The 16,090-nt window shown below is 42.1% G+C and overlaps 1 protein-coding gene across 2 annotated transcripts in view; it reads right to left on the minus strand.

Moving 5' to 3' along the window:
- Positions 1–16,090, minus strand: part of grik2 (glutamate receptor, ionotropic, kainate 2) — a 340,023-nt gene that overhangs the window by 101,576 nt on the left and 222,357 nt on the right. For both annotated transcript variants that reach the window (XM_082550857.1, XM_082550858.1), the window contains exon 10: positions 13,326–13,439. In XM_082550857.1, coding sequence (XP_082406983.1) covers positions 13,326–13,439 — 114 coding nt within the window. The remainder of the gene's footprint in view (positions 1–13,325; positions 13,440–16,090) is intronic.

Consider the following 16,090-nt stretch of genomic DNA (forward strand, 5'->3'; position numbering starts at 1 on the left):
GTGGGAAGGAAAAAGGCCATTTTAACAGCAAGAAACCTCCGGCAGAACCAGGCTCAGCGAGGGGTAGCCATTGGGGCCAGTCTGAACCATTTCGGGGTGATAGGAGCGAGTCTAAATTAGTTCTCTATTTTTTTCCTCTTTTGTAGGTTATTTTCTTTCATGCTTAGCACTGTTGTCCAGCTATGTTTGTAATTAATTTTTTCGTGTTGAATTGTTGAATAAAAGTTTATTTATATATTCCTCTCTTGCCCCTCGTCTATCCTTCAAGCTCGGGTCCTCTACCAGAGGCCTGGGAGCTTGAGGGTCCTGCACAGTATCTTAGCTGTTCCTAGGACTGCGTTCTTCTGGACAGAGATCGTGGATGTTTTTCCTGGGATCTGCTGGACCCACTCGCCTAGCTTGGGAGTCACTGCCCTGAGTGCTTCGATTACCACTAGGACCACTGTTACCTTCACCCTCCACATCTTCTCCAGCTCTTCTCTGAGTGCCTTGGTACTTCTCAGCTTCTCATGTTCCTTCTTCCTGATGTTGCTGTCACTCAGTATCGCTATGTCTATCACTATGGCTATCTTCTTCTGCTTTTCTACCACTACTATGTCCAGTTGGTTAGCCACCATGTGACGGCCAGTGGGCTGGCCTTGTGTTTTGTTTTTTCTTTTACCTGTTTCTTGCAGGTAGGTGGAGCTGACCCAATTAGTGATGCAGCACACCTGAGAGGCCAGTCCCAGTGTATATAAAGACACCTTGACTGAACCAGGGTGGCTGGCTTTGGTGCTGTCGCTCGCTGTCTGGCACCCATTTTGTTCATTTGGAAGTTTCAGTTATGGCTGTTATGTCCTTTACATTGTGTCTGTGAAGGTTCTCAGTCATCCAGGTCATCGTAGTCAAAGGAGCTTGCAAAGAAAAGCGTCTGGACTTCTTTAAAAGGAGCTTGCAAAGAAAAGCGTCTGGACTTCTTTAAGAACTTAAAGAAGTCCAGACGCTTTTCTTTGCAAGCTCCTTTGACTCCTTTACATTGTCTTTAAGTTGTTTTACCTTATTTTCATTAAATATGTCTTACAGCCTTTAAAAAACCTGTGTGTGGTCTCCCATTTGTTTGTCACTTCCTATGAGTCGGGTTGTGACAACCACCAGTTTGTCCATCTGTATCTGTATCTGTATCTGGAAGTCCCACAGGATCTTAGCTTGGTTATTCTCCACCACCCTTGGGGGCATCTCCCATTTTGACCTCGGGACTTCCAGGTTATACTCGGCACAGATGTTCCTGTACACTATGCCGGCCACTTGGTTATGGCGTTCCATGTATGCCTTGCCTGCTAGCATCTTGCACCCTGCTGTTATGTGCTGGATTGTCTCAGGGGCATCTTTACACAGCCTGCACCTGGGGTCTTGCCTGGTGTGATAGACCCCAGCCTCTATGGATCTTGTGCTCAGAGCTTGTTTCTGTGCTGCCATGATTAGTGCCTCTGTGCTGTCTTTCAGTCCAGCCACCAATAGGATTTCTGGACGTCAGCCACTTCCTCTATCTGGCGGTGGTACATACCGTGCAGGGGCCTGTCCTTCCATGATGGTTCCTCCCCTTGCAACTCTTTCTTGGGTTTCTACTGCCTGAGGTATTCACTGAGCACGGAGTCGGTCATGGCCATTTTCCTGATGTACTTGTGGATGTTTTGTTGTTTCATCCTGGACTCTGGTACTGATACTCACCAGTCCTTGGCCTTCTTCCTACCGCTTAGGATACAAGTCAAGTCAAGTCAAGTCAAGTGGCTTTTATTGTCATTTCAACCATGTACAGTGGTACAGTACTGAGTGAAATGAGACAACGCTCCTCCGAGACCCTGGAGGATACAGACACAAGACAGTGCAATGGAAATGTGTGAAATGCTGAGTATTGTGCAAAAGTAACTTGCTGTCTCAGGGCTTGCAAAATTTCAAAATCCTTGGTAGCCCTTCAGGCAGGCACTCTTCAGTTTTCAGTTTTTTCAGGGACTCTGTCGCTGAGCCATGTTTCTGTGATAAAAAAGACGCAGCAGTCTCTAAATTCCGGCTGCGTGGTCTGCTGGAGTCGGATGTAGTCCAGTTTATTGAGAGGAAGATGGATGGAAGAACCGGTTGGCTTGGATTTGCTCTTAGCCTATTACGGACCGCACCACGCTTGATGCACTTCCGCTTCCTCACGCAGCGCTTTCGGCAACATGTCCACTGGCCACCAGCATCAGACGATGAAGGACAGAAGGCCCGATTTCCATAGCGCTTCCAGTAGTTCCGGGTCAGTTTTTGTGTGATGCTTGTAATTTAGAAGTGTTTGCCGTTGGTAAACATGAACACCGATTGTTCTGGTGTCCATGTGGCTCAGAGGTTATCATGAAAATTCGATAGAAAGCCCAAAAGTACAAAAACAGCACAATTTGGTCTTGAGTGGCCGCTGCTGTTCCCACGCCACCAGTGTGCTGCACTTGGGGTTAAACATGCATGGTAAGGAGCTTCCTTGTCTTGATGTCAGTGGCGTCTATCTCCTCCTTTGGCCAGCTTATTATCACAGCAGGGTACCTGATCACAGGCAGGGTGTAGGTGTTGATAGCCTGGATCTTGTTCTTACTGTTACAGTTCAAGTACCCTCTGCAGATACTTGATGGTGGTAGCTTTCATAGTGGCCTCTTTGTGGTTTCCATTTGCCTGTGGGATGCCCAGGTACTTGTTACTGTCCTCTCTGTTTGAAATGTTGTCTTCTGGTAGTTTGATCCCCTCAGTTCTGACTGCATTCCCTACACTTCTCCAGTCTGAACGACATTGCGGTGTCTGTACGTTAGGTGGTAGAAAGGAGGCCGGGGACTGGTGAGTGTCAAAACCACAGTACAGGATGAGACAAGGAACATCCACGAGTACATCAGGAAGATGGCCCCAACCAAGCCCGTGCTCAGTGAATACCTCTGACAGCAGAAACCCAAGAAAGAGGAGGAAGAGGAGTAACATTAATGGAAGGACAGGCCCCTGCACGGTATGTACCACCGCCAGATAGAGGAAGTTGTTGACATCCAGAAATCCAACCAGTGGCTGGACAAAGCTGGACTGGAAGACAGCACAGAGGCACTAATCATGGCAGCATAGGAGCAAGCTCTGAGCACAAGATCCATAGAGACATTCCATTTTACTCCAGCTCTGTCTAGCTACTGGTAGGACTTCTGGATGTCAGCTACTTCCTCTTTTTGCTGGTGGTACATACCGTGCATGGTCCTGTCCTTCCATGACAGTTCTTCTCCTTGTTCATCTTCTTCCTTGGACTTCAACTTCCTGAAGTATTCACTAAGTCACGCAATCAGTTCTGGCCATCTTCTTGATGTACTGATGGATGTTTGTTTTCTCATCCTGGACAGTGGTTCTGATAGTCACTAGTCTTCGGCCTCATTCCTTTCACTTGATGTACAGTCACAGGGTGCCATCATAACACCACCTTTCTGGACTCAATGCAGTAACACTTTCCGTTCTTCACTGGTTGCAAACTAAAGATGCATCCACAAACGGATCTGCAATTAGAAATCAATTAGTAAATCGCCATGTCTGTCTTACTGTTCCATGGTGAAATGTCAAAGCTCATCACTAAATAGGTAAGTGGTGCTGCCTCTGCAGCTATACAAGCCTTTTCATCCCATTTATTTATATAGCGCTAAATTGCATCAACGTCACTTAAGGAGGCTTGATATCTTAAGGTAAGATGCTTCAGTTATGCAGAACGTTACTCCTTCTTGTCCTCGAATGGACTGTGGGTCATCAATGACCTTTCCTTGTTGCATCTTTTTCAATTCCTGCATCACCCCATATGTATGTACTTCAACAAATCATGTTTTCTTAACCTGTGATTCTGCTTTCCTGTTTCCAAGTCACTCTAGTCTACAATTTCTTCCATGTCACGACATAGCTGGCTGGTGGTATCAAAGTCTCCCTCCTTTCTCCTGTTCCGCCAGCTCTCAGTCTCATTATAGTCTTTGTGCTCTCTCCTAGCTAACAGTGGCCTTGAACCTTAATGCAGACTCTCTTTGTTTGTCCTTTTGCTTTATAACAGGCCCTTTGTTCTTTCTGCCTTATTGCATGCGCTGGTCCTGTCCCGGCCTTCAACAGCCTTCAACCTTAACACAGGCTCTTCTTTCTCTCCTGACCTTTGACAAACGCTAAGCCCTTGCAGGCTCTGTGCTCTCTCTCCTCTTTGCAAGCCCTATCACACTCTCTCTGCTCTCCATCGGCCATCAGCAGCCCCATGCCTTAACCCAGGCTCTTTTCTCTCTTGTCATGCAACTTTCAGCCTTTTGCAGACTCTCTGTTCTCTGTTGGCCAGCAGTTGCCCCAAACCTAATGCAGCTTATCTCTCACCTGTTTCGCAACTTTCCACCTTTGCAGGCTCTCTGTTCTCTGTCGGCCATCAGTGGCCTTAATCTTCTCTCTTCTGTTTCTTATCGTTCGCTTGCTTTTCTGCTGCACTCTAGCCTTCAGTGGCCCTAACCCTTAAGGCAGCCTCTCCTCTTGGGACTGCTTTTGCCAACTTACAGACTTTTCGCAAACTCTCTGTCTCTCACCTGCTGAACATCAGCGCCGGGCCTATCAAAGGCCCATTGTCTCTATCTTACCTCTAGTCTGTCCTCACATCTCATTTTGGTTTCTCTCCACCAAGCTTGCCCTCGAGCATCGTCACAGGCTCATTCTGCTGCTCTACCCTTTGCTCTCCAGACCCAGTTTCTAATGTAATGTGGTGCTTATGCATGTTATGCCTTTCCCTGTGCCATGCATTACCGCTAACGTTCATGTGTTCCATTAGGTCAGATCTCAATGCCACGGTAAGATTGATTTTTTTTCTTTGGGGGTCATGCCCTAACTCTTATCATTGAGGGGATTCAGTTGTGTTGTCCTACTGTGCTGGACCATCAGCATCTAACCCATTAAATACCACAAACTGAATTCTGTACATTAAGAAATCAATCAAAACCATAACTTTAAACTGAAAGCTTCATTCTTTTTGCATTCACATATTGGTGTGGTTGACATTCACCATCATAATTTTGAATTTGAGAGTAACAGTCTGCATCTCTCCCATAACTGTGCTCTACCCCAAAAATAAAAACAGGAATGTGTGTCTTTTTTAACTGCACTGCAACTGTCTGTTATGTCACTGGACACATTACTGTGTATGTAATACATCTAATAGAGCATACCATGGCTCTTGGACTGCAAGACTGCAAGAATACTGATGTAATGTTGATGAAAGAGCAGAAAGCACTGTCTAGATAGTGATCAATATCAGTGAGACAGGAATGTCAAGACATGTAGTAGTATTTGTTCAAGAATAAAGTTTAAGGTGAAAATAAAAAAAGGAATTCAATAATTTGTAATATATTTATATTATATTTAAAATAGACACATACAGTCAGGTCCATAAATATTGGGACATCGACACAATTCTAACATTTTTGGCTCCATACACAGCAATGGATTCCAAATGAAACGAACAAGATATACTTTAACTGCAGACTGTCAGCTTTTATTTGAGGGTATTTACATCCAAATCAGGCGAACGGTGTAGGAATTACAACAGTTTACAAATGTGCCTCCCACTTATTAAGGGACCATTGAAAAACTATTGAAAAACAAATGTTGTATCCAAGATGGCCGACTCCCAAATGGCCACCATGGTCACCACCCATCTTGAGGAGTTTGCCCCCTCACATATAGAGATTGACAGACCATGTGACTTTCGTGCATTGCATGCCGGGAACTCGTGGCAAAACAATCCAAGTACCGCATCAAATGCAAGCATTTGCAGCACCGCAAAACATTCATTCTTCGGTTCCAATACCTTCTTGCTTTTTCTTTGCCCCCCCCAAAAAGGTATGTACAAAATGAAGGAGAACAATACCGGTCTGTACAAAGACAGACTTGATGAAAAGTCAAAGAAAAGATACGAGGAAAAAATCAGTCGAGTGAAAGGGTCAGACCCTTACGAGCACAGAGTGGACAAAAGACGGTTAGCGTGCTGCCCAACTTTCACCACGCTCATATTTATAATTATACGGTTCTTGGAGTGAGTGCATACACTCATGAAGTTTAGTAACTTCAGGTCACTGCAACAAGCCCAGGTACAGTTTACCGACAAATGGGTGCAGGACCTTGAAATGTACCGCGTAGAACGAAAGACCATCGTACGAACAAAGGTAAGATTTCCAGTCTCACAAATCGTCTTCATAAATACATATTCGTTAACCGTTTATTAATATAACCTTTGAGCTAAATGGTAATTAATTAGTAGTGGAAATAATTTCTGGTTCGCGTTACAGAAATGTAGCAGTGACAATAATACTGTATGCTGTAATCGTACTGGACAATTAGTGATAGAAAACAACTGTTTTATCCTGTGAATAAAAGTATATGTTTTTGTCAGTGTACCATGGTAATAATAGAAGCGAAACGCAATATTGTGTCAGGACAATTCACTATTTATGCACAATAAATAAAGGAGCATATAGCGCGACAATTTCTGTTCAGCGCCAGACTTGCTTGTAACCTATATCACCAATTATGATAAATTACGTAATAACTACAACAGAAGACTGACCTTTGTGGAAATGCTTGGAGCAGACTAACCTGTGAGCTGGAGTGTTCTGAGACGTTATATTTGGTCGTTGAATGGCTGCAATCCAGGCCATCCGTGGCTCTTTGTTACTTCGGAACCATGGCTCGAACAATTTCTCTTTCTTTCTCTTCAACGACGTAATCCGATAACAACCGATCTCTTTACCCGTCGGCTTCCCGTGGCTCTCATGTGACCGGCTATTGCAGTTAATAATACCACAGCTTCTTGCCATTTTTTGTGTTTCTTTTTATCGATGTGTGACTGATTTCAATTGAAAGTCTGCGTGCGCTAGTACCTCTTGCCACGAGTTCCCAGAATCCTTTGCGGTCTTACCCCTGAATGACGTCACAGTTCAGGCCACTATTTCTCAGTCCAATGCTAAATATGCCAAACAACATTGTTGCTGACATCTCCCCGGCCATTTGTTTCAACCAGGGGACCGGGTCTGGCTCTCCACAAGACACCTGAAACTTCATAGTGAATCCAAGAAACTCACTCCCAGGTTTATTGGCCTGTACAAGATCACAGCCACAATCAACCTAGTCACTAATCGATTAAGTGACCAGACCCTGTTTTCCACACGTCGCACCTTAAGCAACACATTACCTAACCACTTTCACTGCCGTGTTGGAGTAATCAGCACCCTGCAGCACCAGGCAGCAAATATTTCCTCTAAGCCAGAAGGGAAAAAAATATTAAGAAAGCTCATAAAACATGTGGTCGCTTTCAACACCAGCTGTCTGCCATCTACAATGCCATTTTGAGACCCCTTCTCAGCTGCTTTAAAGCCCATTCGCACCTTTTGTCAGGTGATCTCAATAGGTTACATGATAGGGCGATGGACAGTCCCACAATGGCTTCACTCGACACCTCTGTTGATAATCACCCATGCCCTTTTAAACACCTTGGCTCTACCATTTGCTTTTAGAACTGAAGACGCTTTTTGGATGGGAGGTGAATTGATTGAGAGAATTCCAGTCGCTTTTCTTTCCAAGCTCTTTAGATTACCATGACCTGGATGAATGAGAACCTACACAGATATTTGCATGAAATACTAAAATGTCTCAGTTTAAACATTTGATGTTTTCTATCTTATATTGTGAATAAATCTGGGTTTTCCATGATTTGAAAAACAGTGCATTCTCTTTTTATTCTTATAATTAAGTCCTAACGTTTTCGGAATTATTTTTTTTATATGGTAAAGCTGTAACGGTTCTGGTGGCATGCTCATGATTACCAACATGAAACAAGGGAAAAAGAAGCAAAAAAACTAAACAAACCTCTTAATGTGGAGGAGGGGTTTGTGTGATCTGTGGTTTGTATATGAAATTTGCCCCCAGTATGGTTTTCCAAGGCCAATTGGTCCTGCGTGAGTGATGAGACAAAATGTGATTCACAAGATGATGACAACAGCAACGAATCATGTTACCTCAACTGTATCAAGGTTACCAGGACCCCCACTCATTTTTCACATGTTCTGAGGAAAAATTTTCCACAAAAATACATCATGTTTGTTGTGCGTCTGTGTTACACAAGTATTACAGAAAATTCAGAATTTCAAATTGTTTTCTCACAACACGTTCAATGTGTAACAGACTTAAAAGTTAGGGATGTGGCTGCTGTAATAGATAAATAGGTGGTAGCACAGAGTGTAGAACCCAGTTCCTGTCTACAAGGCCTCATCTATAATCCACTGGAGAATTTTAATGGAATTGTCTTGTGCAGTTTTATTAATGTATCAGTCCTAAACAGTAGAGATATGTGTGCATTGCACTCATACAATTTGTTTTTACAGCTTGATAACAAAGCTTGGTCACACTGATAATTTACAAACTCGAAAACTTGAAAATGTGGAATCCAAACCCAGTGGGTGAAATGATGGTTTCATCTTTTATAGTCTATGTACGTTAATCATGCTTACTCATCTCCCTTTGACTGCCACACCAAGAAAGAAGCAATGGAAAAAGCCTTATGTGCTCACCCATTTGGCTGAGCAGATTGATAGCTTTAATGTTTAAACATGGTGATAACCACAACCTGAAGAAATGAACTATAAATGAATTCTTGTAATCATTAAACTAGTCAGTATAACAAAATGTATGTAATATTTGAATTACCTTCCATAATTTGCTATAAAAACCCTAATCTTTCCTGCACGTTGTGTATAATGTGTCTCTACACTGCACAGTTATAGGGGAACACAAAAAGTAAATGGTAAATGAACTGTTTGTCATATAGTGCTTTTTCACTGTACCCGAGCACACAAAGCACTTTATACAATATGCCTCACTTAGCCATTCATACAAGCACTTTCTGTATACTCAAGTGCCTCCTATCTGACATTCACACTCCAATGGATGCATCGGAGACCATATTGGGGTTAGTATTTTGCCCAAGGATAGTTGGCATGAAGACTGGAGCAAGGAGGGGAGGAACCACCATGGAACAACCAACCCTCCACTCACCTCCAGAGTTACTTTAAAATTCAGTATAAGATGTTACTGAACCTGCAAAACAGGTGGTTAATCAAGATTTCAGTAACTCAACAAGAGAGAAAACCCAAAAGAGGCCTTACCTTTTCATGGTAGTAGAAACTGTATTTGATAAATTAAGTTTAGACTACCTACTCTATCATTTACTCTGAGCATTTAGGTTTACAGTATGATAATGATGAAGTAAGATATGATTTGCTGTTTAATCAACTGGTGACTTGACATATTAAGATGTCACGGTGGCCTTTTTGATTTGTAGCTGTAACTGTCTGTTCACACCTCCAGAAAATATTTTGCAACACCTTAACCAAGTTTAAATGTTAGTTTACATGACGCACAAAACACTCTGCTCTACTGTTCCCCTGCAGCGAATCATAAAAACAACTGGTTGTTTCTGTGACAATGAAAGCAAGTCTGGTCCTTGCTCTCTCCAAGACATTACACGGTATATTATCCACAGCTCTAGCTATTAGCCTAAAGGTACTCCATTTCCACAACAGCATAACTGGAATGACTTCCTGAGTAGATAAACTGTTGATAGGCCAAGATCTCAAGAGTAATTACATCATGTTTTATAGTACATAATCCAGGAGAAAATGATGAGAAGCCAGATGAAAGTGTGCATCAATCAAATGTAACAAACCCAATTATTGTCAGCCCTCCCTCCTTTTCTTTGCTGCTCACAGCCATCACACATCTCCCCATGACTCAATCCTGATATGGCAATTACAGCGGTGGAGAGTCTTTGCTAATAACTACAATCCAATCACTTCACAGCATGTGCGGAAAGAAAGAAGACCTGTGATAAATAATGACAACCCACAATTTACTTGATATTGTTATTTTTACACTTGCTTCTTCGATATCAGGCTCATAAATGGCTTTAATGTGAATTTCTTCTTAAAATTTCCCTTTAGTGCCATGGTGCCATCACACGGCAGACTCTGTGCTGTCTGTGTTCATAACCACAGCCACAGGCATACACTTAGAGGGGGGACTTTTACAACGTGTGCATTTATGCCCCACAGTAAAAACATAAAGGAAGCTTTGAAACAAAATGTTTCAAGATTAATCAGTAAAGCAAAACGTCCTCTGATAAGAGAGGTCTTCTTTGGCAACGAGTCATTTTTACCTCCAAAATATGTGAATTATAAGAGATAAAACTGATGAACCTTTGATGTTAAATGTAAATATATGAAACACAGATGTGGTGCTGTGACATTAATCAGCAGCTCCACAGCATTTCCTCTAATCCCGGGGTTAATAACCGCATAGGAAAAAATAGCAAAAAAGAGAAAGGGGTAAGTATTTTTTCTTAATCTCAAAGAGGCTTAAAACGCATGAAGCCATTTGTTTTTGCTAATAAACATTACGTCATCTGTCCTTATTGTTTTCAGCCAGCCAATAATATTTCTGATGTACATAATTTCTAAAATGTATACAAGCCGTGAACATGAGCAGAAACACTGCTGAAACACAAATAAGCTTTTGACAAGTTAATAATTTTAGAAGTGTAGAGGTGCATCATGAGCACAAAGCAGGTTGAGCCCCCTGCCCTCCAAGAAAAGACAGATGTGAGTTGATAATTGACAGTCAGCTCATGACTCTTATAGCTCGAGACAAGCTAATAAAAAAGAAGAAACAAAAGAAGAGTGTTTTTTTTTTTTGGGGGGGGGGGGTAGCTTTTATGTGTGCTAACATGGAGGCGTTAATATTAAATAAGGTGTGATTAATTAATGAAAAGATTTGGGAGCAATTATTTCAAAGTGAAAGAGAAGAGCTTAAGGGCCTCTGTATTTGCTGCACCTGAATGATTTTCATGTATTCCATTACATAGATAGCAACATTTTCATGACGCCTGCCCATGAGCACAGGAGCCATGTAATTAAATGTAACTGAAAAATTACACGAAATGTTTCGTTTCCAGATCCTCGTGTATCAATAAGTCTCTTGTTTTCATCGCTATTAAAATTACTTAAGCACCATAATGAAACACTAATGTGAGTTCTATAAATACTAAACATAAAACACTGAAAGTAGATTTTTGTTCACAATCATTCAGTCTTGAAAGACGTGAAAGGGTCTGTGGAAGCTGGGGAGAATGTAATGGTGCCTGCAACATCATTCAGCATGTCTGGTTTGGCAGTCAATCAGTGATAGTCTGAGCAGGCAGATCCACTGAGGAATGCTCAGATCTCTCAACCCAGCATCATGGCAAAGGATGCAATTAACACGCCAGTCCACTGTGCCCATTTCAAGCTTTATCTCTCCATAGCGTGACATGGATACCCATGCGGAAGCTGCATTAATGCATGGAGAAGCTGCAGCTGCAGCTGGAGGAGATAATGTATTCAAAGCCAAGAGGTCGTTAGTGATCAAAAGACATATGAAGTACATGCGAGGGTCATTAATCACCAGAAACTATTACCTTGGCAGCTAATATGTATTTACATTTTAATGCTTTCCTGTGATTATTTTCATGACTTGAAATAAAATATCTCCCTCTGCTGTTATTGAAGCTCACTGTAACTTACTGCAACTTCTGCATGCTTGTACATTTCACACTTTGCTGTGATACTAAGTTTAGATAGTAAGATACTTATGGGCTCAAATTGTCATAAATATTTTGCACTGGTAAATCAGAATGCGTATATTTGTGCATCTGTAGATAAGAATTTGTGTGTGCGAAAAAAAGATTTGTGTGCGTGAAAATATTTACATAAGTTGCAATTTTTTTTGTTAAAGTCTGGTTACAGATACAAAGCAAAAAAAATCCGTGTGAAGCTCTGCACTCAAGTTTCAACTCACAAGTACGAATTTTGAGCCAATTTTTCTTCTTTTCAGCTGATTGGTCAATGTCATGTCAATCACAAATTTATCTATCCAATGAGAGAACAGATGGGTCAATGTCATGTCCTCTGAGTGCAGAGTTTCACAAGGATTTTCTTGCTTTGTATGTGTAACCAGACCTTAACAAAAAGAATTTGTAACTTGTGTAAATATTTTTACACACACAAATCTTTTTCTTATCTACAGATGCACAAATACAAAACTGATTTACAAGTACAAAACATTTATGACCACATTTTGAGTGCTGGGTGGTCAGAGTATCCAAGCAGTTCCTGGAGGATGAAGGCATTGGAGGCTTTTTTAGCCTTGCGCGTTCAGTGTCTGCACTGACGTTCATATTAGACATAACAACGTATTGTGTCATATTGACATTGTGTCTTGACAGCACACTATATACTAATTGATAAGATGAACTAATGTACTCAAAAGTTTTAGGCTAGCTCCACACGTACACGGGTATTTTTGAAAACTGAGATTTTCCTTTTTCATTTTTAAAAAATCCCGTCCACACGTAAACGCCAAAAACAAAGGAAAACGCTGCCGGGAACATGCCAAAGCAACAGGTGTCGATATATTCCTAACCGTGTAGAAATGGCAGAGTAAACAAAGATGGCGCATAGAAGCAGAGGGTCAGAGAGCCCGGTGGCGCCAGTGTCCGGCAGCCTCGCCTCTGTCAGTGCGCCCCAGGGCAGCTGTGGCTACAATGTAGCTGCCATCACCAGTGTGTGAACGTGTGTGTGACTGATGTGTAAAGCGCTATACAAATACAGGCCATTTACCATTTACCATAGAAGCAGAACTGAGTCCTATGTTTGGAGGACAGTAACTGTGTGTGTATATGTAAGCATTTAAACACAGCAGAGAGTAAAATTAACAGTAACAGTGTTTTGTCTAAGTCCGCCATTGTAGAAATTAATTTCACTGAAACAATAACGTGGCGCACAGTGTGACGTCAAAAAAGGCGCACACCTTTGACGCTGCGTTTTCTCCATTTTCCTCGTCCACACGTAAATGCAAAAACGCAAAAACTGAGTTTTCGAAAATCTCCACCCTGGCAGGAGTTTTTAAAAAATTGCGGTTTGCAGTGACCGAAAACGCCGTTTACCTGTGGACGAAAGATGCAAACGCATAGAAAAATCTGCATTTCAAAAAATACCCATGTACGTGTGGACGCAGCCTTAGTAAGATTTAGCGATGTGTTTCAAAGCACACTTGTTATTGTGTAGTAAGCTATGAGGAAGACTGTGCAATACTGTTCTGAAAGAGCCAGAAAAATAGACCAGAGAACTCTGAATGACATATTTCTCCACAGGAGGCGTCATGTTATACAGTCCTAAGCTTAAGATCTCAAAGAAAAGTAACCATACCAGTATAGTAGACACCACCAGGGATCGATTGGACAAGGAGTCAGAGACATTAGTTGTCTTCCCTTTCTGGTTGTCTGTCATGTTTAGGCCACTCGGAGGGTCCCAGGTACCAATCTGTAAACAAATATTTAATTAATTCTTCTTCTGTTAGAAGGCAGATAGAGTACATGCAAAATCCATTGGTACAGAAAAACATGAGAGCATGAAGTGTTAGATTTAAAAAACAAAAATGTTTAATGAGTTTTATATTACAGAACAAGTAAAGAATAATAGTACAGTTAACATAAGATTTATATTAAACAACATCGTCCCCAAAATAAACAAATATAGATTTAAAAATAAAATAAAATAAAACCAATGCGAGAACGAAAAATAAAAATGACAAAAACAAACAAACAAACAAACAAAAAAACTCAGCACCAAGTATCATTTTCTAAATTAATTCCCTTCATAATGTCTGAGAAACTCAGTTAAATGTAACCATATTTCTTCTAAATCTACTCCCTTTCCTCTAACAATATAAGTAAGTCGTTCCAATACAATACATGATGCCATCTCCTTCACCCACATATGACTTGAAGGTAGTGATGGTAAATTCGATTATTTTTACTGAATTGAGTTTGAATGAGTCACTCGCCAAAATGAATCAGGTTTTTTGAGTCATTTGAGTCACTGAGTCAGTTGCCCAGAGAGTGTAAAAATGTACATTTTTACTCAAACTTAATTTGTTTCTCTTTTCATGTATATCCTACTGCTAAGATGAGTGATTGAAAAAGAAAAACAACTATTTTTATAGAGCAAAAAAATAAGATTTCTAAAGGGAACATTTATTTTATTTATTTTTATTTTATTTTATTAGTATTTTCCTCAAATGTGTCAAATATATATTTTCTCATCAAAATGTCCACTGAGCTGTGAGCCAGGGGGTGGTAATGCTCCTTAATGTTGGTTGTCAACCAAGAAGAAGAAGAAGAAGAAGCTGTGAGCCAGGAGGGAGGGGGTGAGTGACTCCTGAGTGATTTGTTCATGTTATGATTCCGCACAGGAAGGGAAGGGGTGAGTAACTCAAATGTGCTGTTAGCATGTTAGCAGAGCGATGCTACTGTGAACAGAGGAGGTATTGTCTTGATGTCTGTGAAGGTTCTCAGTCATCCAGGTCATCGTAGTCAAAGGAGCTTGGACAGAAAAGCGTCTGGACTTCTTTAAGTTGCTTGAAGACGTTTCACCTCTCATCCGAGAAGCTTCTTCAGTTCTAAGGTCAAATGGTGGAGAGTCCCAGATTTAAACTCAGTGGGAGTTTCCCCCCTGATGATCCTCTAATCACCTGAGCCAGGGTGTGACAATGGGTGTGGGTCACAATCAGCCAGGGTTTCGGGTGAGCTCATTGTGAAACCTGGCCCCACCTTATCGTGTGATTTGATCTGAGGTCAGATGGCCCAGGATGTGAGTGGGCGTTAAGGCGTCTGGGAAGGATGTCAAAACTGGATTATAGATGGCAGAGAGTTGGTGTCGTAAGCCCCGCCTCTGTTCAAAGATGGTCGCTCACAGTGGACATAGATGCTTCTTTCACTCCTCTTTCAAACCATCTGTCCTCTCTGTCCAAACTGTGAACATTGGCATCCTCGAAAGAGTGTCCTTTATCCTTAAGATGCAGATGGACTGCTGAGTCTTGTCCTGTGGAGGTGGCTCTTCTGTGCCATGCGCTTGTGAAGTGGCTGTTTGGTCTCTCCAATGTAGAGGTCTGAGCATTCCTCGCTGCACTGTACAGCAAACACCACATTGTTAAGTTTGTGTTTTGGAGTTTTGTCTTTCGGGTGAACCAGTTTTTGTCTGAGCGTGTTGCTGGGTCTGAAATGCACCGGGATGTCATGCTTGGAGAAAACTCTCCTGAGTTTCTCTGATACACCGGCTACATAGGGGATGACAATGTTGTTGCGTCTGTCCTTCTTATCCTCCCTCGCTGGTGTCTGGTCTTCTTTTCTGTGCCTCTTTGCTGACTTTAAGAATGTGTGTGTTCCTTCTTTTTCCCTTCAGGCTTAGAGGGAACATGTCCTGCCCGGTGGTGTAGGGTCCTGATTACTCCAAGTTTGTGTTCCAGAGGGTGATGGGAGTCAAAGAGGAGGTACTGGTCCGTGTGTGTGGGCTTCCGGTAAACTTCGATGTTGAGGTTGCCGTTCTCTTCAATGTGCACAGCGCAGTCCAGGAAAGGCAAACAGTCGTCCTTTGTGTCTTCCCTGGTGAACTTGATGTTTTTATCCACAGAGTTAATGTGCACAGTGAAGGATTCCACTTCTTGTGTCTTGATGTTGACCCAGGTGTCGTCCACATATCTGTACCAGTGGCTGGTTACTCTTCCTTTGAAAGAGCCAAGAGCCTTCCTTTCCACTTCCTCCATGTAAAGGTTGGCTACAATAGGTGACACGGGGGAGCCCATGGTACAGCCATGTTTTTGTCTGTAAAAGCCTTCGTTGTACTTGAAATATGTAGTGGTGAGGCAGAGGTCTAACAGTGTGCAGATCTGATCGGGTGTGAAGTTGGTCCTGTCCTCCAAGGAGCTGTCTTCTTGTAGTCGTTTTCTGACAGTCTCCACGGCCTCCGTGGTGGGTATGCAAGTGAAGAGAGAGACTACATCAAAGGACACCATGGTTTCATCTGGATCCAGGGTAAGTTTCTGGACCTTGTCGGTGAAGTCGGTGGAGTTCTTGATGTGGTGTGGGGTGTTCCCCACGAGAGGCGCAAGGATGGTAGCAAGGTGTTTAGCAATG

Source organism: Aulonocara stuartgranti, assembly GCF_965226115.1.
Source record: "Aulonocara stuartgranti genome assembly, chromosome: 11".
In the NCBI taxonomy this organism is placed as follows: Eukaryota; Metazoa; Chordata; class Actinopteri; order Cichliformes; family Cichlidae; genus Aulonocara; species Aulonocara stuartgranti.